Raw genomic sequence first — 19,973 nt, forward strand, 5'->3', positions numbered from 1 at the left:
TAGGAGAGAACAGCCCAGGACTTAGTTCTGAATAGGTGTCAACTGTTAGAGGACAGAAATAAGGCTAGGGGTGATAGAGTAGGACACCCAGTGTCCTCCAGTCTCTGCACGCATGTATGAACACACAGTTCTAAGACACAGTATGATGGTAGAATCTTTGCCTACCATGTCTGAGGTCCTGGGTTGTATCCTCAAAACAGAGGAATGAAAAGACGGAGAGGATAATTAAAAATTTTATCCTTTAAAGGATAAGTTCCTTTAAATAATTTAAGTGTAGATGACCTTAATCTGCATGTTTGCTTTTGTTTATAGGCAGGGATATTCCAGACACTGTTTTAAAACTGCCTAAGATATATCTCAGAATTATTATCTGTACTTGCCATTTAGTGAATGATAAATGTTCTTTCTACTATACATTCAGATATTTTCATTTAGTAAACTGCAGCTGAAAGTATATCATTCTCTGTAATCTGGGTGTCCCAAGGCTCTTGGTTGATTCCTGAAACTATGGGTTGTACTGAACCCATATTTTAAATATTGTTTATATTGTGTATATTCACATATATACACTATCTTTCTTTTTTCTGGTGTTACTTACATAGCCCTTGTTTTCTGTGACTAGGTAGTACTTCCCACTGGAAAAAGTAAGACTTAAGAATTAGAAAGATGGGGCTGGAGAGATGGCTCAATGGTTAAGAGCACTTCAAAGTGCTCATAAAAATATGAGTTCAGTACAACCCATGGTTTCAGGAATCAACCAAGAGCCTTGGGACACCCAGATTCAAAGGTAGAGTTCAGTTCCTGACATGCAGGTGTACATCTAATAAAGCACTCATATACATAAATAAATATAAATCTTAAAAAAAAAAGAATCAGAAAGATGATGTAAGTTCAGCTTGCAAATGGGAAGTATTTCTGGGGTACACGTGAAACTGAAATGTGCTTATAATCTAAAATTGAAGCAAACATATTCAGTAACATTAAATTTCCTTAATTCTTCCTTACAGCTTAAAAGATAGAAACATTTAGAACCTTTGCTTCTTTCCTTTTAGGCAGGAAGCTACATATTTTTTAATGAGCTATATAATCTTGCTGTCTGTGTTCCCATATTTTAAGGTGTGATGTAATCATGGTTGAGTAGTGTAGCACCACTACTGACATGGTTTTCATATGGCCATCTGTCTTTATAATAAATTTGCTCTTAGATTATGGATGCTTTCTTACTGGATATACTACTGATGATTTACATTCATTTTTATCCAGAATTTCAACACAATTCCATTTATTCTTTACAATTTTTAATGTAAAATAATATTAAGAACTTTTGATTTTTCTTTCAAGTCTTTAACTCTGGTTTGTTTGTTTTCTCCTCTCAGACAGTTCAGTTTGTTCAGGGAATTTTTGTTGAAAAATATGACCCAACGATAGAAGATTCCTACAGAAAGGTAAAATGCAAAATAGTGTGTAGCACATGGGAGTAATTCTTACAACTTTCAAACTTGGTCATGGAATTGCTTTTTAAAATAGTTTTGGAAATCAACAGGAATTTGCCTGTGCTGTTTTTAGAAGTTTCACCTGGATAAAACCACGTGCTTCACTGGATACTGCTTAGGAGAGCACTCCGTGTGCTGCTACTGCTGCCGCCGCGTCTGCTTAATAGTTCATTCTCTGCTGTATACATTTTCCCAGTAGGAAGTTTAAGTAGAAAAATATTATAAATGAATAATAGGCATATTTTTAACTACTGCTTGTTAACAAAACCTACTATTATGATTGAAGTTATTCATTAACTTTTTTTTACTTGGTTTATAGGACATTTAAGGATTTTTACCTTTAGACTATCAAAAGTATTCAAAAACTGTGTAATGCATTATGGGAGTATCTGTCATGTTTCTCAGAATCTGTGGAACATACAATATTAAAAGCAACTGCAATATAAACTGTGTGTGTCATTGTAGTCTCATTGATTATGACAAGTTTCCACTTTGGTGCAGGGTATTGATAAGAGAGAGGGAGGCTGTATATAGTAGAGCATAGATAATGTGGGAAATCTCTATTTTTTCCCTAATTTTGTGGTGAACCCAAAATTGTCTTAAAGAAGTGAAGTTGGATAAGGCATGGTGGTACATACATTTAATCCCAACTCCTAGGAAAGAGGCAGGGGGAGCTCTACAAGCTCAGGGGCAACTTAGTGGACAAGACACTGTCTTCATTAGGGGGCGGGAAGAGAGGGAGGGTGGGGAGGGAGGAAGGAAGTCTTTTTTAAGGAAAGACTAAAATGTATTTTAAAAGAAGCAAAATAGTTGGTCTTGTCAAAAGTAAGTTCTAAGACTAGGTAGAACTATGAAAAGCTTTCATGATTTTATTTTCTTAAGTATCCAGGGTTAGGGTAGTATAGCAAAATACCATAAAAGAGCAAGAGTTACCCCACCTCCCAAAGACTAAACCTACATCTCACCAGAGAGGTGTAACTGCTCTTTGCTACTTTGTGGGTTCTTCTTTCTCTCGACCTATATTTTATCCACAAGGATACAGGAGAGAGAGAGAGGGGGAGAGAGAGAGAGAGAGAGAGAGAGAGAGAGAGAGAGAGAGAGAGAGAGAGAGAGAGAGAGAGAGAGAGAGAGAGAGAGGATCCCTGATTAATTTCTTTCCTTTGTTTCTTCTTCAACCACAGTTACTAACAAATTGCAACCAGCCTCCCCAGGCAACCAACAACCACCAACACCACTTCTAGGTGCCCTAGCATTTATGTATCCTCTGAAAAGTTCTCAGAATTCCAAACGTTACACAATTGCAGAAACTAACTACAGCTGGCAAAACCATGCCTCTGCTGAGCTTGAGGCAAATCATGGGCAGGCCAAAGCAACCCCACATCCCTGCACCTGGGATTAAAACTGAACACTCATTTCTGTGTTTTTTTAAAGAAACCAAAATTCTAGAATTGTCACTACAAGGAGGAAAGGAGCTTTGTTGGGTGTCTGTTCTGAGAATCGTTTCTTTGATGGCACTGTACATTTCCTTGAGCTTTTTAGGATGTACTGGCAGAACAATCTCATTTTCTTCCAAATTAACACAATTGAACTCTAAGTACCTATGAAATTACAGGCCTGTTAACTGTTTGCCCAACTCTGGGTAGGTGATGCGCTTGTGTTCCCTCCACTCTCTCAGAAGCACTCCCTTCAACACTGGCAGGGAGGCCAGGGTCAAAAGATCCTGGAGGGTGATGTATTTATTTTTAGGAGACAGTGTTGCTCTACTGAGATTTCTTCCAAATAAATTGCTAGTTAAGTCTCTAGCTATAAAGCAAGAGCTGTCCCTAAGCATGCTGAAGGACTAATTTTCTCAATCCTTTCCATAAAAATTTTCCACAGAGTTGATAATTGATACTTTCTTTAGGCCAATCTTGTTTTAGAGACTGGGGAAATAGAATTGGTATATTTATATTTCACTTTCTACACAGTTTTTTTTTCTAAAGAGCCCCCTTAAACTCTTAAGAAATGCGTATGTTCTTAAGGAATAACTAGCTCATTGCTATTTAACGTTTCTGAGTCCTTGTTGGAAATTTTGTGTATATTTTAGCAAAATTTTAACAACTTGTATATAGTAAATTGCAAGCTTTCTATTCCTCAAAATCTTTTTGCATACAATTTGACCCATTTAAGGTGGTTGAGTGAAGCTTGACCTTTTGTTGGAAATAGTGTCTTTTGATGTCACCCCATAGGGCCATAAAGAGCTCTTCCTGCCTCAGCCTACTCAGTACTGAGATTATAGGTAAACCTACATGCAGTCTAGACTCTAATTCTGTTTTCCATGAAGATCGTGTGTGTGTGTGTGTGTGTGTGTGTGTGTGAGAGAGAGAGAGAGAGAGAGAGAGAGAGAGAGCTTATTTTCATCCAAAATACGATCTTCATGTTTTTCTGTTAGATTTTTTTCTGTTAGAACTGTATGTACCATTTTTCTTAAATTACAAACCTGCTCTTTTGCCTTCCAATAAGAACAAATGAGCATCATTACAGCAAAGAACATCCACACGTGGCTTTGACCATCTTGGCCTTAGGAATAGTGCTAGTGTGCTTGAAGACCCCTGTTGTTTATTGTGGTACGAAGTAGGCAAACACTCAGTCATTGTTAATAAGTGCTTTGAAGGGGTGAAGGGAAAACAAATTGACGTTGCTTTTTCGATTTTCCTTCTTTGCTCTCTCACAGCAAGTCGAAGTAGATTGCCAACAGTGTATGCTGGAAATCCTGGACACTGCAGGAACAGTAAGGATTCCTTTTTTCCCTTTAATACATTTTCTTTATGAAATTGTTTTGTGATATGCTTGATGCCCACTTATTATGATTAAATTGTGTATTCTATTCACCTGAAGAATCTAAAGGGTTTTGGGGCGGGGAGGTAACAGTGACAGTCTTATATTGAAGTAAGATATATGCAATGAGTACTTTTTTAAAGTTATTTAAGTTCAGAATTTTAGTTAAGGTAGGTATCCCTGGCCTAGTCTCAGTCTCAGTAGCCTGCTGGTTAACTGGTTGCTCTGCCTTCTCAAACACTGATTCTCCTTGGGCCTTGTGTATTTGTTGATCTCTGCCTGGGACACATTATAAGAGCACACGATAACCTCGCCCTCCTTGCTCTCCTGTTACCTGTAGATGCCTTCCTCTTTAAAATGTAAGCTTCTATTCCACACCCCAGCCCACAACCCTGAAAAACAGGAAAGAAAAACTTTTTCTTTGTAACGTTATACTTTATTTTTGTTTATCTCTGTGTACATTCCTTGAGAGACTTTTGTGTTGACCAACCTATCCATCCTGCTGAAACAGTTGTTGCTAAGTCTTGTAGAATGCCCTTAGGAAGGAGGTTGGGATTTTCAGTGCTCAGAGCCATAACTGACTGTATCAGTACTGTATTTACACTGTTGATTTAATACGTAGCAGAGACCTAATCTCAAGAGAACATGGAAGGCATACTAGTGCTAGAATTTCTAATAGTCTATAATTAAAATCTAGAACAAATGTACAAAAGACGAAACGTGAGGATGGGATGTGGATGAGTGTTAGCTCTGCTGACATCGTGCAGTAATGGCGAGCACAGCAGCCAGGCTGGACATACAGAACTATTTTGGATGTAGTAAATAGAACAGAGGCAGTGACAGTGGGGAACAGCAAGTCAAAGGAACAAAGTTTATAAAGCTTTGTTGGTTTGTATACTTAACGATAAAGAGGTCACAAAAAGAATACATTTGTATTATTCTGCTATATATGCTTTCTTAATACTATATACAAAGTTCAAGGACTTTTTAGACATTCTGTATTGTTATCTATGGATATAACATACAATAATGATTTCTCCAAAGAAGAGAAAGTGAGTTTCAAGCAAACGGAAAACATTTAATCTGATACGACTGTGACCAAGTTAATGGTCAGTGACTCTTAAAAAAAATAGTCACTGTATCTAGTGCAACTATGACTGATGTTGACGGTCAGTGACTCTGAAGAGAGCAGTCACTGTGCTGTTCTCAGGTCCTTTCTAAGAATTTGAGATTTAGGGAGCAGGAAAAAAATATGAAAAAGCTCTCTTCAGAAGAGTGTAATCTAGGGTTGGTAATGTATCTATCTGGCTGTGCTGGATGACTGTAACTCAGTACTAGATTTGCATCTTCCGGACTGTTTCTAATTGAGTGGTAAGCATATATAACTCTTCCAAACAAAATAAACTCAGGTTTGTATATTAAAGAAATAGTGTCAGCAAACATAGACCCCAATTTCTAGAAACTAGCATGAAGTCTTATGACAATATGTAATTTAAATGTAGGTCCTTATTTAAGATTGTTCTGTATAAAATTATTACAGCATACCTTCAAAATACACTTATATTTATAATTTTTATTATAGGAGCAATTTACAGCAATGAGGGATTTGTATATGAAGAATGGCCAAGGATTTGCACTAGTTTATTCAATTACAGCTCAGTCTACGTTTAATGATTTACAAGACTTGAGAGAACAGATTTTACGGGTTAAAGACACAGAAGATGTAAGTATTTTTCTCTATATAAAACATATTGCTAATCTCTCTATAGCGAAATTGTCTGCTTTCTCATCAGTAGGTTTGGAAGTTATCTAGCATATGTCAAAAAGAGCCCCTAAAAATAAATTTTAGCTTTCAAAATTAACCTATTGTTATATCTGAGATGTTTAGAAAATGAGCACGTGTACGGCAAAGGGACCCTCGTTGGCCATATGATAAAGGTATGGTAGGGATGAGGAGTCAGGCACTTCACAGAGGGAAGAGCCAGAGATGAGTTACTGTGTCTGAAATTCTTTCCATACAGGTTCTTTGGGTTGCTTTGCTGTTTTAACACAGAATCTTGCCATATAACCTAGGCTAGCCTTAGGTATTTAGCCTTTTTGTCTCCACCTTCTAAGTACTAGGATTATAGGCATATGCTACCTTTGTTGGTAGCACATGCTTTTTTCTTACCTTTGTAAAAAAAAATAAAATATATTTTATATGCTTTTATCAACCTGAGATTATGGGAAAATTCCTTTTCAATTATACAAATTAAGATAGAAATTTTCAGTTGCATATTCCCGGTGTGTGTGTGTGTGTGTGTGTGTGTGTGTGTGTTTTCTAATAGGAGCATATTCAACTGTTCAGGACCTTAACCTTGATAAGATTGTTTGTTCCATATGATCCATGACTGCCTTTAATGAATAGTTGTCTTCCTTTTTTTGGATTGATTTATCCAAAGAGTTCTGTTTTCATAGAGTTACATACAGATCAGTGAGTTCTGATAACACTAATCCCCTTTATTCCATCAATAAAAGAAAAAAGATGGAGTTGGAGATGCCTAGACTGTTTAATGTAACCTGTTTGGGGTAGAAGGTTCACCACGCCCCAAACATTCTTTCTTTTGTGTAGTACTATTAACTTACAACCTCTGGCTTTCTCTGAACTTTTAGCTGAGGAACCTAATACAGTTGGTTAGCTGTATATTTTATTGGGAGTAGGATGTATTAAAGATAAACATCTGTGGTATGGAGGAAAAGGAAAAACACCGCTGCATGATGTGAATCCCGCTTGTTGAGAGATGCCCAGGGAGGCTAACAGAGGGCGTTAGAGTCCCTGGAGCTGGAGTTACAGGGGATTGTGAGCCATCTGATGGGAGTGTTGGAAACTGAACTCAGGTCCTCCGAAACAACAGCAAGTGCTCCTGGCCACTGACTGAGCTCTCCAGCTCCTGTTTTCATTCTTACTTCTCCTTAATATCTCACCTAAAGAGCCTTCAAGTCTAAACATAGAAGTAGAAACTGCTGATAAGATTTTGTCTTGTCACTATTTTTGGCATTTATTAGAGCTGTGAGGTGAAGCATTTAAACCACTTAGGGCAGATGGATGTACTGCTTGCTGTATGGTGGGGAGTCCCAGTTCCTTCAGTTTTCTACTTGAAATTAAGCTATTTGTAGTTTTCACATGAGAATTTTAGGATTAGGGGATGGAGAGATGGCTCAGTAGGTAGCACTTGCTGTTCTCCCAAAGGACCAGGGTTCAATCCTCAGCACCCCCATGGCATCTCACAACCCTCTGTAGCTCCTTTGGCCTCCCCAGGCACCACACACGAACATGGTGCATAACATTTAGACACTACATTAAGAAAAACTGGGATCATTCTTTAATTTGGTGTGTGAGTCTAGTAGGAGTTCCGTACTGTTTTTGGCCCCTCTCCCCTTCCATTCTCCCTTTGTCCTGAGCAACCACAACACAGAGTGCCTTGAATCACTTAGTGATGCATACAGTTGCAAGCTTCTGTGTTTCGGTTAGTAGCAGGTAATTGCACATTTGTCACAAGAGGGTAGGTCATGAATATGTCTTTCATTTGTTGGTTTTTCCTTCCTGCAGGTTCCAATGATTTTGGTTGGCAATAAATGTGACCTGGAAGATGAGCGGGTAGTTGGCAAAGAACAAGGCCAGAATTTAGCAAGACAGTGGTGTAACTGTGCCTTTTTAGAATCTTCTGCAAAGTCAAAGATCAACGTTAATGAGGTAACCTGCAGCCATTGGACAGTGCAAACAAGTGTCTTTTTAATTTCATAGCCAGAAGTTTTCAGAAAAAGAAAATAATAGCAATCTCAATTTTATCATCTTGTAGAAAATAGTAGTTTCTAGATACTGTATTCCTTTTCTTCCATGACATCATTCTCTTAGAGTTGCAGTACAGACACCTAATGTTACCCTATTGCCACAGGCTGTATATAAAATCCTGCTAAAACCTTTAAGTGATATGCCAGAGCTAGCATGTGAAACTTGACACAACACCTTTTATTGTAAGTTACTTATCCAGATGAATATAAATAGGTGGTAAAGTCCAATAGAAAAGTACAAAAAGAATTAAAATTGCCATTGGTAAACCCATGAGAGCTCTTTTGCTTTTGGAACTTTATCAAAAGCATTTGCAATGCATGGTGCAAAACAGCAGAGTAAGTCTCTTCTCCTCTTCTCTGGCTGATGCACTTGCCACTGTAGTGCTGCAGGTGCCTGGACACAGGTGAGAATAAGAGAGGGCTTGCTCACCAAGGCTGGGCTTGCACTTTCATTCCTTTCTGGCCTCTGGTTCTGTAAGTCACTTTTCAGGACTGTGCCTGTAGAATATTATTTTAAACACCTGGTAAGGGGAAAAAAATCAGCTTACTACACATTTTGTTTCTTATAATCAAAAATGTTAAAACTTGCTTTTTTAGGTGAAACCACTTTTAACAAATACAAAAGCTCTTTAATTCCATTTACCTGGCAAACACACTGAGTACCAGTGTGTGCTTGGCACTTCATTCTGTGCCCAAGTGGCAGCCATCCAGACAGAGCTATTTCAGCCCTTAAAAGGTGTACATCCTATTTGAGGAACCAGTGCTACTGAGCACTACCATACAGTCATTTGTTACTCACTGCCAGGACAATGAAGAGAAACTGACAGCTGTCACTCATTCTCCTTTGTTATAGAATTAGAATTTCCTAGAGGTTGTTTTTTTTTTAAATATGACTGTAATAAAATTTTAATGTTTAATATAGTATTTTTTGAAAAAAATTAATGAGCAAGAAAAGGACCCAGATATGGTGGCACACACTTGTAACCCCAGCAGTCTGGAGGCCAAGGCAGGACAATGAGTTCTAGGCCAGCCTTCTCTGTATATCACAAGACCCTAACTAAAGTGAACTAACAATATGTTAATGAGGAATACATCACAGTTGGTGAATGTCCCTGGGTCATAGAGTTGTAGTGCAGTGTCACCTTATGAAAGATGGTTGGCCTTTGGATCTGGTTCCTTACGGTGTCTGTCACCCTCACTGCTGTCCACCTTCCAAGTTCATCAGATGTGCAGGGCTGAGTTGGACCAGAGTCCATCACACAAGACCTCTTCTTGTAGGAGCCAGAGTATAGTAGGGAGAAAGTAAGTATTCCTCCTCTTTTATCATTATGTGATTGTGGGAACCTACACAGGCTATTAAATTTCCTGGATTGCAGTTTCTTATGCAGCAGAATTGACTTATTCACAGTAGTATTATTCAAGCTTTACATAGGGGTTTAAAAGCAATATACAATGCCATAGTCATCATCATAGTCTCTACTGTTTTGAGAAGCCACACAGACTACATGCTAGAAATGAGAGTATAATTTCAGGTGTTTGTTTGTTTTTTTTTAAGATCTCACTCTTCATAGCCTAATAATTCAGCTGCAGAATTCCTTGGATAGTTCACGGGTTTTCAGACAGCTCAAGCCGCTGTTCTAATGCTTGTATGGTTTCTGAGTGCATAAAGATAGGGGAATAGTAATTTCACAAGATTCAGTTCTTGACTTTAAATTTGCAAACAAACAAGGTCACAGTGGTTGGCCAGAGCCCTCTAATTCTCTCTATTCTACAAGTAGCAATCAGTGCACTGGAATTACCTCAATCTTAGCCCCAAATTTCTTGTTCTTAGCTGAGGCTGGAGTAATGATTGGAATAAAGACATCCCAATTAGGAATGGGAGAGGGGTTGAGAAACTCTATTCTGTGTTCCCTCTAGATTTTTCTATAGTTCAGAGAGATGAGGACGAACCTAGGCTGGGAACTTTCAGCATTTCTAACCAAATATTATAGTTCGAACTTGCCCTCATCACTCAACCACCTGCTGCTGTGAGGTAGGCAATGCTTTCCAAAGATGTCATTTAGAATAATATTGCAGTCAGTTACCTGTCTGTGTGTGCCACAAGCTGGAAGTTGACTGGTAGGAAGAAGCTGAAATTAGAACTGGGTATGGGTTTCATTAATCTACTGTTCTGGTTTATCTTTTTGTTACGTCCTATTATAGCTTGCATGTTAAGCCTTGCACAACAATGAGAGCTTTTTCATGACTCCTATTCTTAAGTTCTTAAAGGTTTCAGAGTTGTGAAAACAGCTACCAATTTGCTTATAAATGTTGTAATTTTCAACATTTAGAAATAAAATTGTAGAAAGTGGAATGATTTTAGAAAATGGGAATTGAATGGAGGGAACAAAAATATATTTATAGCTTTGTAATTAATCTGTTCTTTTTTTTTTATTTTCAACAGTCGGTCTTGTAATCTCTGAGCCATTTGAAAAAGTAACATGGTTTTCATCTTAAAGAAATATATAGTTTGTTTCTCATCCTTAAGAAAACTGCACCAACTAGAATATAGCCTAGTGCTGGAGGATGCTTCTAGCATGCAGTCTGTGGGCTTAATCCCCACTGCTGCAAACAACAGTGAAATAAATGTAAACCAGTGATGTTAAAATCTCTTGCTTTTGAAATTTACTTAAAAGAACAAGAAAAATGTTGTTTATTCTTTATTTAGATTCACTAGTTGTTAACAATTTGCCATGTACTTATGGAAACCACATTTCTTTGATATATTTTAGTATATGTATCCCTGGATCAAAGGCATGCTTGGGCTGGAGAGATGGCTCTGTGGTTAAGAGCTCATAAGGTTATTGAAAGGCCCTGAGTTCAGGTCCAGCACCCAGGGCTCACAACTTTCTATAAGTCCAGCTGTGGCTGATCCAACACTCTGGACTCCACAGGCACCCACACAGATAGATAAATGGAAAATTTAAAAAAAAATCACTAAAAAAAACTATTAAGGTCATTCTCTAATAAAAGCACACTTATTAAAATCATTTAGCTAAAGCTGCAACTCATCTGTTGAGTGTTCGCCTACATGAGCAAGGCCTGAGTCCCGTCCCCAACACTACAAAATAAAACCAAAATGAGGAAATTTGCCTTCGACACAGTTTGTTTGGTGTGTGTTGAGAATGCTGCCAGCTCCCCCTGTTGTACTCCTTAGGCCGTTCTGCAGAACAGGTATTCAGACGAGGATGCTGAGGGCCTTTGCGTTCATCCCAAGCCATTAGGAAATGAGTGCCTGCATTCTTAGCAAAGAACCGGGCTTGTTTTAAAACAGGGATGCGTAACACAGTAAAACTACATATAAACACAACATAGTCAAAGTAATCTGCTTTCATGAAGTAGGAGGTATTGATTTTTTTGTCTTTGATGGTTTTTACTCTTCCAAAGATGAATCTCCACAGTTATGACTGTACTCTTTGTCACTTCCAATCAAGGATTAGTGGATTATTCCTGTCTGTTGTTGTATTGTTTGCTTTGACCATGTAGATGCACACTTTTAATCCCAGCGCTAAGGAGGTAGAGCAAGTGGGCCTTTTAAGTTCAAGACTAGCCTTGTCTACAAAGTGAGTTTCAGGCTAGCCAGGGCTGCATAGTGAGACCCTGCCTTAAACAAAAATCAAAAAAACAACAACAAAAAATTGGTAGTAGATGGACATCATGGACTTGATCTTGGGTTACCTGAAGACACTCTTTGACCTGTCCCAGCCTAAAATGTACATCATCATCAAATAAAGATTAAGGGAAATTCTATATACATTTATTAGACTTTATTTTTAGAGATGAGAAAACAGAACAAAACAAAAAAACCCTGAAAGACAAAGACCAAAGAACTTTTCCCAGTTTTAAAGGCTAAAGGCAGTTTATGAGGTAGTGTGCACCCAGCACTTGGGAAATCTAGGCAAGAGAATCAAGAGTTCAAGACCAGCCTGAGTAATAGTAAGCTTGAAACGGCCTGGGCTTGAAATGAGGCCCCACCTCAAACAGATAAGCAAATAATAAAGAGATAGACAAATAGATGCTATAGTATCAAGGACAGAATGCAGTGTGGATCCTGATAGATTCTGCCCATTTTAGGGCATTATAATAACTGACAAAATTGGAGTTTATAGTCAAGATAATGCAATGAAATGTACTGATGCTTAAATATCTTACTATGATCAGCTATTATTACTACTACTACTACTACTACTACTACTACTACTAATTTTATATATGTGAGTACACTGTCACTGTCTTCAGACACACCAGAAGAGGGCATCAGATCCCATTACAGATGGTTGTGAGCCACAGTGTGGTTGCTGGGAATTGAACTCAGGACCTCTGGAAGAGCAGTCAGTGCTCTTAATCTCTGAGCCGTCTCTCCAGCTCTATGACCAGCACTGTATTTAGATTACCATAAGAGTATATTCTTGTTCTGTATTCTTGATACATGCTTAGCCCTTTAAGGATCCGGGTCACTATCACGTGGTTCAAAAGCAAATGTGTTGGAGAGAAAGAGAAAAAACAGTAAAGTAAAAGCAGCAAAATACTATTATTTGGATCTAGGGAAAATGAGGGAAGGGCGTGCCCTGCTGTTATTGCTGGAATTTTGGTGCTATAATGTTAACTATAATTTTAAGTGCTCACTACTGGATTTTTTTCAGTTGACTACTGACTGTCTAAAAGTAGGTACATAGCCTTAATCATGCCGTACTCTGAGTTAGCTTGGGAGGCTAAGAAACTTGACTTGAGAAGATAACAATAAAGCGTAGATCTGATGGCAGAATGAGGCCTCGTACTTTCCAAATCATTCTGGGGACAAACAATCAGGATCTTTTACTGTTGTTTTTACCTAGATATTTTATGACCTGGTCAGACAGATAAATAGAAAAACACCAGTGGAAAAGAAGAAGCCTAAAAAGAAATCATGTTTGCTGCTCTAGACCAGAAGTCAGCAGCAGCTCTGAGCCAGGTAAGATGCTTAAGCAGAACAGACGCCTTCCTCGTCTCCCCTGTGCTTACTCTCTGTGTTTCTGAGCTTCTGTAGCTTGTGCATGTGTACTGTAGGGACACCCATGTCTGCTGAATAATTTCCTCCCCCGGAGAGTCTAAGCTCAGAGTGAGGACCATGTGTGACTTGCTCACCCCGTATTGACAATACCTGCCACAGAGTGGGTATTTGTGAAATAGTGCTAGAGGCTGGGAAGAGCATTTACCCAGTGTCACCATGTCTGTTCACTCCTCTGTGAACTCAGTATAAACAAAAACGTACACTGCACTACGTCTGCCATCTTTCACCCAGAGCTATGGTGATTTTTTTTTAGAAGTATCCATGGTTTTTTTTATTTATATATATATATATACACACACATACACACACACATATCAATAGTTTATTTTTTAATTAATTTATTTTTATTTTATGAGCATTGATTCTTTTTTTTTTTTTTTTTTTTTTTTTTTTTTTGCCTGTATGTATGTCTGTGTGAGGGTGTCAGATCCCTTGGAGTTACAGATAGCTGTGAGCTGCCATGTGGGTGCTGGGGATTGAACCCAGGTCCTCTGGAGGCGTAGCCAGTGTTCTTAACCTCTGAGCCATCTCTCCAACCCCAGGTTAATTTAATGACAATAGTCTGTTTAGTATTTGACTAAGGTATTTTGCTGTTGAGGTACTTTTGAGGAATTAGTATGGATAATACTGAGCCTAGCCTAGCACCTCACACCTGGTATCCCAGACAGAGACTGAGGTGGGAAGATCAGATGTTCAAAGTCAGCCTCCCTTACATAGCAAAGTCAGACCAGGCGGGGCTCTATGAGACCCTGACTTAAAACTAAAACAAGCAAAATATATGGATCATTTGTAGCTGTGTGTATAATTTATGCACATGTATGTGTCTAGAAACATAATGGCCAGCTCATATGCTATACGTATGGGTTCTTTAAGTGTTTGTGCCAGGGTACATGTACCAGCAATTCATGAGTTCCACATCCTCCCCAAGATTGGTCTTTTCAGGTTTTTAAACCTGGGCCATTCTGTCTGATATGTGGTGGCATATCACTGTAGATCTATTTGTCAGTTCTTCTTAAGAGTGAGTGACTCTCCAACAAACATTTTGCCAGTCTGCATCAAGTAGACTTGTTCAGGTAGCACTTGAGCTTTCATTAAGAAATGCATGTCAGCATTCATACTGCCAGTCAGGTAAGAGTATATGAGCCGGTTCCTTGTTTTCCTTTAATTACATATTTAAATCCCCTGATGTTCCTTCTTTGTCAGCTATTAAACCCAAACAGAATGCTTTCATGAGTCACATGTATGATGTAATTTGAGATTAATTATGTGAATATAACTAAACTTGATGGAGTTAGAAAAAGAACATAAACTCTCCCAAATTAAGAGTTGATGACACTAACTCCTTTCGACTTCTAGGGCCTATTTAGTAGATTGCTGCTTTCCAAGCTCCCGATGAGCTAATTTGTACTCCTTAGAGATAGGGATGAATAACTACCCCTCTTAGAGAAAAGGGTTGAGTAACTGCAACCCCTTTTAAAAGAAAAGTAGAAAGGAGGACAAGCATAGAGATTGTCTTATTCAATAAGCATAGTCAAATTCAGAAGGTCAGCTCCTGCCTAAAAAAAACCAGCTTCAGCTGCTGTTACTGAAGAGCTAAGTGGCTTTTTAATGGAATGAATTGACTAAAATATTTTAAATTATTAGTTTTCTGAAAATGATTCTTATTAAGATTTCTGGTGTGTGTGTGTGTGTGTGTGTGTGTGTGTGTGTGTGTTTAAGGAAGGGTACAAAGACAAAAATGAGGGCTTGAGTTGGCAATGTATTGTTTTATACTTTTAGAGTTGAATGGCTTATTGACATGACCTGGTAAACATGAGTTTTTACTTTGCATTCTCAGAAAATGTTCTCTTAGTTTATATTAAAGGAAAAGATAACACTTGGCCTATTATGATATTAAAATTCATTCACGCATGAAGTTTACCTTAGAGAAAAGAAATCTTGCCTAGGTCTGGAAATAAGCCGTTCGTACTTGTTGCGTCAGTCTTTAGACTTGTACGTAATTCTACTTAAAATGCAGTGTCTTGAGGTCCTTACAGGTGTATGATAATGCCCGATGATAGAGGCCTTAGCAACCAGAATGCTTTGCAGTGCATTTCGTTGTGATTTGTAATTGAAGTGCCTAAAGCTTAGTGTGGTGGCACATGCATGAAGTCCCATCTCATTAGCCGAAGGCACAAGGATTACTTGAGCCCAGGAATTTGAGAACATCCTGGCCAACATAGCAAGACTAGGGCTGAGAAGTTCTAAGATAACAGGGGTTAGATTTAAATAACAATCTTTTAGTAAGAATATTTGAATGTCAAAAGCAGCTTATATATCTATAGCCTTTAAGTTGAATTGTATTAAAACATGTAAACTTCTTAAATGTCCCAATTTTTAGGACCTCAGAGAAATTTATCATCAGGAGTTTGCCCTCTAAACTAATTGGCTTCTGCTGAGTAGTAGGACCTGCTTTTGAATTTGGGCTCTTTCTGTGCCTTCTCTGGCCAGCTGTGTTAGCAATGATAGTCCCTAATATGGTATCAGAAAATGGCTAACTTTCCCACAGAGAGTATATATAGACAAATGTTGAACTTTGTTCCCCCCCCCCCAGGGTTTCTCTGTGTAGCCCTAGCTGTCCTGGAACTCACTCTAGACCAGGCTGGCCTCGAACTCAGAAATCCGCCTGCCTCTGCCTCCCAAGTGCTGGGATTAAAGGCGTGTGCCACCACCGCCCGGCTAAATGTTGAACTTCTAAAAATAAGGTCATGGGATACCAGCAAAATACTACTGTCTGCCTCTTTATATAGGGTGTTAGATAAGATGCGAAATACTGAGTGTAATAAAAGCAGGGGGAGACAAAAATTGATTACTAATTGCTGTTGGTAAACTCAGTCTTTTATATTTGACTTTGAACTTTTGAGAGTCTCTGTACCTCAAACTGTAATCAAGGTCAGACTTAAACTCCCGACCCTCATGCCACCATACCCTATTGTTTTTGCGCATGTTTAATGGGAAGGTAAAATAGCTCTTCTACTGAAGCAGTGTGGTATACTTGAGTTCCTTAGGAATGTTCAGCACTGTTATCACTTGTGTTATTAGATAGTTGTTTATTGACGGCCACCTTGTGATACTGAGAGAACTCTGTGTGTGTCTGTGTCTCCTCAGTGTTCCAGATTACAGAATGAAGAACTGCTGCCTAGTGGAAAGTGCCAGCATTCCAGACTGCAAAACTAAATCTGAAGAGGCTTCTCCTGTTTTATATATTATGTGAAGAATTTAGATCTCATATTGGTTTGCACAAGTTCCCCGGAGACAAAGTTGCTCTGTGTATATCTCTTGGAAATAAGACATAGTATTTCTCCTTTGCAATAGCAGTTATAACAGATGTGAAATAAGATACTTGACTCTAATACAATTATACAGAAGAGCATGGATGCATTTCAAATGTAGGTGTTACTACTATAATCAAATGATTTCATATTGACGTTTTTATCATGACTCCTCCCTGTCAAGCACTAAAAAGTTGAACCATCATACTTTATATCTGTAATGATATAGATTATGAAATCTCTCAAACTCATTGCAGCAGATAACTTTTTTGAGTCATTGACTTCATTTTATATTTAAAAATTATGAAAATATCATCTGTCATTATATTCTAATTAAAATTGTTTGTGCATAATGCTTTGGAAAAATGGGTCTTTTATAGGGAAAACTGGGATAACTGATTTCTATGGCTTTCAAAGCTAAAATATATAATATACTAAACCAACTCTAATATTGCTTCTTGTGTTTTACTGTCAGATTAAATTACAGCTTTTATGGATGATTAAATTTTAGTACATTTTCATTTGGTTTGTGTCTTTTGTTATTGTTTATAGACATAAGTTCTTTATTTTATAATGAGCACACTGTTTAAAGTGCAGCAGTAGCCCTTCCTTTCTGCCTGGATTCAGCAGAACACATGGCTGTAAACTACACTAACTGGTGATCTCTGTAGGAGCAGACCTTGTACTTCTGCTCTCAACAGATGTATTCCTACTATACAGTAAGATGCACCATGCGACATAGAATAGTTTTATATATTCTCTCTTGACCTTAAAGATTGTATCGTATTGAGTAAAATATCCCAGTATGTATTATTTTTATATGTAAAAAGATAAGTTCAATACTGTATCAGGGTTTGACTTTGACTATTGCAAATCCTGCACAGTTTGTAACTTCATCCAGGGAATCCTTGCCATTGTTCATTTGTTGGTGTGAGTCCACCAGTGAAGTGTTAAATGAACAAATTCAAACTTGCTCCCTAGTAGATGGAAGAACTTGAGGGAAGTGGTTGCAAGTCGGAACACAAAAAGGGACCCGTGGCTTGACTGTATGAGCAGTGTAGAGGAATGATGTGAAGACGAGACATCAGTTTGCGGGCTGTTCCGAGGTGCTTTTCTTTTCCTTCCCAGTTGCGTTTTACACAGGCGGGGCTTATGTAGGACGTGGACCCAGGGTGAGACTGCTGTATGTTCTCTGTGAAGAAAGGGAAGCCAGTAGCCCGTTGGCCAGGTGCACACAGGAGAAGGAAGCAGATTGCAGGCTTAGGAAACCCTGTGCCTTGTCCCCGAAAATCAAGGAGACCAGTCCTAGAAAGTAAACCTTTGCTCAGGGATCTAGATACGGTCTCACTGCAACCAGGCGTGAAGGTGTTCATGCCTTGCTGAGATTCGCCAGGTGTGTGGACAGCATTTCAGTCACCAAGTCAGCTTTCCAATGTAAGATCCGACCAACCTGAAGAAATGTCAAAAATACTGTTTGAAAAATTGGAAATTGTATTCTTTTGATATTCTAATAAACTTAGCTACTTAACATTTCCCTTCTCTTTATCCAGTTATGCATGTCTGTGGCTGAGGGGCAAAACCTTAAACTAAACTAAAATGCAAATGGAAAGATAGGGGCCATTTGTCCCAGTGAGAGACGCTGTGCTCTTTGCTTGTGATATCTTTTAAGTGGGGTCTTGATTTGCTACCCCCTGGCTTCAAACTTCTGGATTCAGGTGATCCTCCTGCCTCAGCGTCTCAAGTAGCTAGGACTACAGGAATGTATCACTGTGTGACCAATTCCAGGCATATCATATTTTAAGGACTTCTGAAATAATTCTGCATTGAAATACTTCTCACACATTTCTTTGGACTTAAAATCATGGACACAGAGACCTCTTACAAACCAGTTAAAGTGTCTAAATACTTTGTCACATGGGTTGTATAGGTATTTGTTAAATTATAACAGTCTCACCAGTAGCATGGGCTAATTTTATCAGATTGCTTTGACACATCTTATACTCTTCGCTTGGATTAAGGTAAAACCCAAGAAAAATGCTTTTTTGGCACCCAGGGATATTCAAGCCAGAGGAATTCTCTGTTATCCAAGGGAAATCTGTGCTTGCTGAGCAACATGTAAAGGTGTCCTGTTAAGAGAGAGGCTTACCTCTTCACCGAGTCGTTATGTGAACTCCTGGTCTTGGGAAGGACGATGTCAAGAGTTTCTAGGATCTCAGGATGCATGTCCACAAACAGATTACACGGTAGTGTTTATGGCTGTGTCAAGAATAATAGCTTTAGTTTTGTGAATAACAACTTAAAGGAATCTTGATGCTACAATTGGTAGGTTTTTTTTCCTTTTCCCAACTAGACCACAAGCAATGTTAATGACTTGATGCCTCCAATCTAGTTTTAGAATTAACATTAAATACAAGTGCATCATCTTCCCCTCCACCAGGGGGAGCTTCAGTGTCATATGATGCATCTTCCAGCATTGTATCAAAAGTACATGCTTTTCCTTAAAAAGAGTCATGGAGTTTACAACTTAATTAGGCAGAAAATAGACACAAAATTTTGGGAGGTATGAATACCATTACCTTAATGAACTGTAGCTACTTTAGTATTTGTTTTTCTTAATGCTTGGGGAAACCGTGGCTGCTAGCATGTAACTGCCATCTGCCCACAGCTCTGAGCTCACCGTGGTCTGCCATCTTCATCTGCCGTCATCAGAGGCCCCCTTTTACTCCTCAGTAAGACAGTCTCATTTTCTGAAGTTGTACTTTTTTTGTCTACTTCATTAAAACAAGTGATTTGGAGTCATTTTCCTCTCCTTAAAAATAGTAATAAAACATCCCTCATGCCTTGAGTCCAGCCACTTTAAAATAGCTACTCTGTGTACCCTCACAGGTCAACAGGTATTTGTCAGTCATATGTCTGAATTTTGGTTAGGGACCAAGGGTCAGAAAGAGAAACAGTGAGTACTGTGTTTCCTTTCCTGAGGGATGCTCATAGGATGTTAGAACACAAAATGTGCTCTTATAAATTATGTGTTGAAATCAGCATGTGAACAAACTGTCTCATAATTTAGAGGAGGAAAATTATACTTTTATTTGGGTCTTTGCTTATTTACAGTGCTAAATATATAGTGAAGTGGCCCCACAACCAGCCACACCAAGCATCAAAGGACACTTTGGTTTGCTCATCCAGAATCCAGAAAGAGCTTGTCTTGTAAGAAGCAAATGAATGTGAGCATTGAATGTGTCTGACTACCCAGCTATTAACATTAATGTTACTCAAAATATAAACATGGATATTCTTACAAACACAGCACAGCTCTTAGGCTGATCTTGGGTTTCTCTCCTGAAGTTTCATCTTGAATCTATTGACTGTGCAGTCCTCTTAACTATCATGTTTGAATGTTCCTATAAGAACAGCTAGAGGCTTTAAACTGGC

At 38.4% G+C, this 19,973-nt stretch overlaps 1 protein-coding gene across 5 annotated transcripts in view; it reads left to right on the plus strand.

Moving 5' to 3' along the window:
* Rap1a (RAP1A, member of RAS oncogene family) overlaps nucleotides 1-18,071 on the plus strand; it is a 74,768-nt gene extending 56,697 nt beyond the window's left edge. For 4 of the 5 annotated variants that reach the window (XM_052179555.1, XM_052179553.1, XM_052179552.1 and 1 more), the window contains exons 3-8: nucleotides 1,377-1,445; nucleotides 4,207-4,263; nucleotides 5,893-6,033; nucleotides 7,900-8,043; nucleotides 13,016-13,131; nucleotides 16,378-18,071. In XM_052179555.1, the coding sequence (XP_052035515.1) occupies nucleotides 4,234-4,263; nucleotides 5,893-6,033; nucleotides 7,900-8,043; nucleotides 13,016-13,102 (402 nt within the window). In that variant the 5' untranslated portion in view covers nucleotides 1,377-1,445; nucleotides 4,207-4,233 and the 3' untranslated portion in view covers nucleotides 13,103-13,131; nucleotides 16,378-18,071. The remainder of the gene's footprint in view (nucleotides 1-1,376; nucleotides 1,446-4,206; nucleotides 4,264-5,892; nucleotides 6,034-7,899; nucleotides 8,044-13,015; nucleotides 13,132-16,377) is intronic. The other variant, XM_052179551.1, reaches the window with a different exon arrangement.
* The last annotated feature ends 1,902 nt before the right edge of the window (nucleotides 18,072-19,973 follow it).

The sequence above is a fragment of the Apodemus sylvaticus genome, chromosome 4 (assembly GCF_947179515.1).
Source record: "Apodemus sylvaticus chromosome 4, mApoSyl1.1, whole genome shotgun sequence".
In the NCBI taxonomy this organism is placed as follows: Eukaryota; Metazoa; Chordata; class Mammalia; order Rodentia; family Muridae; genus Apodemus; species Apodemus sylvaticus.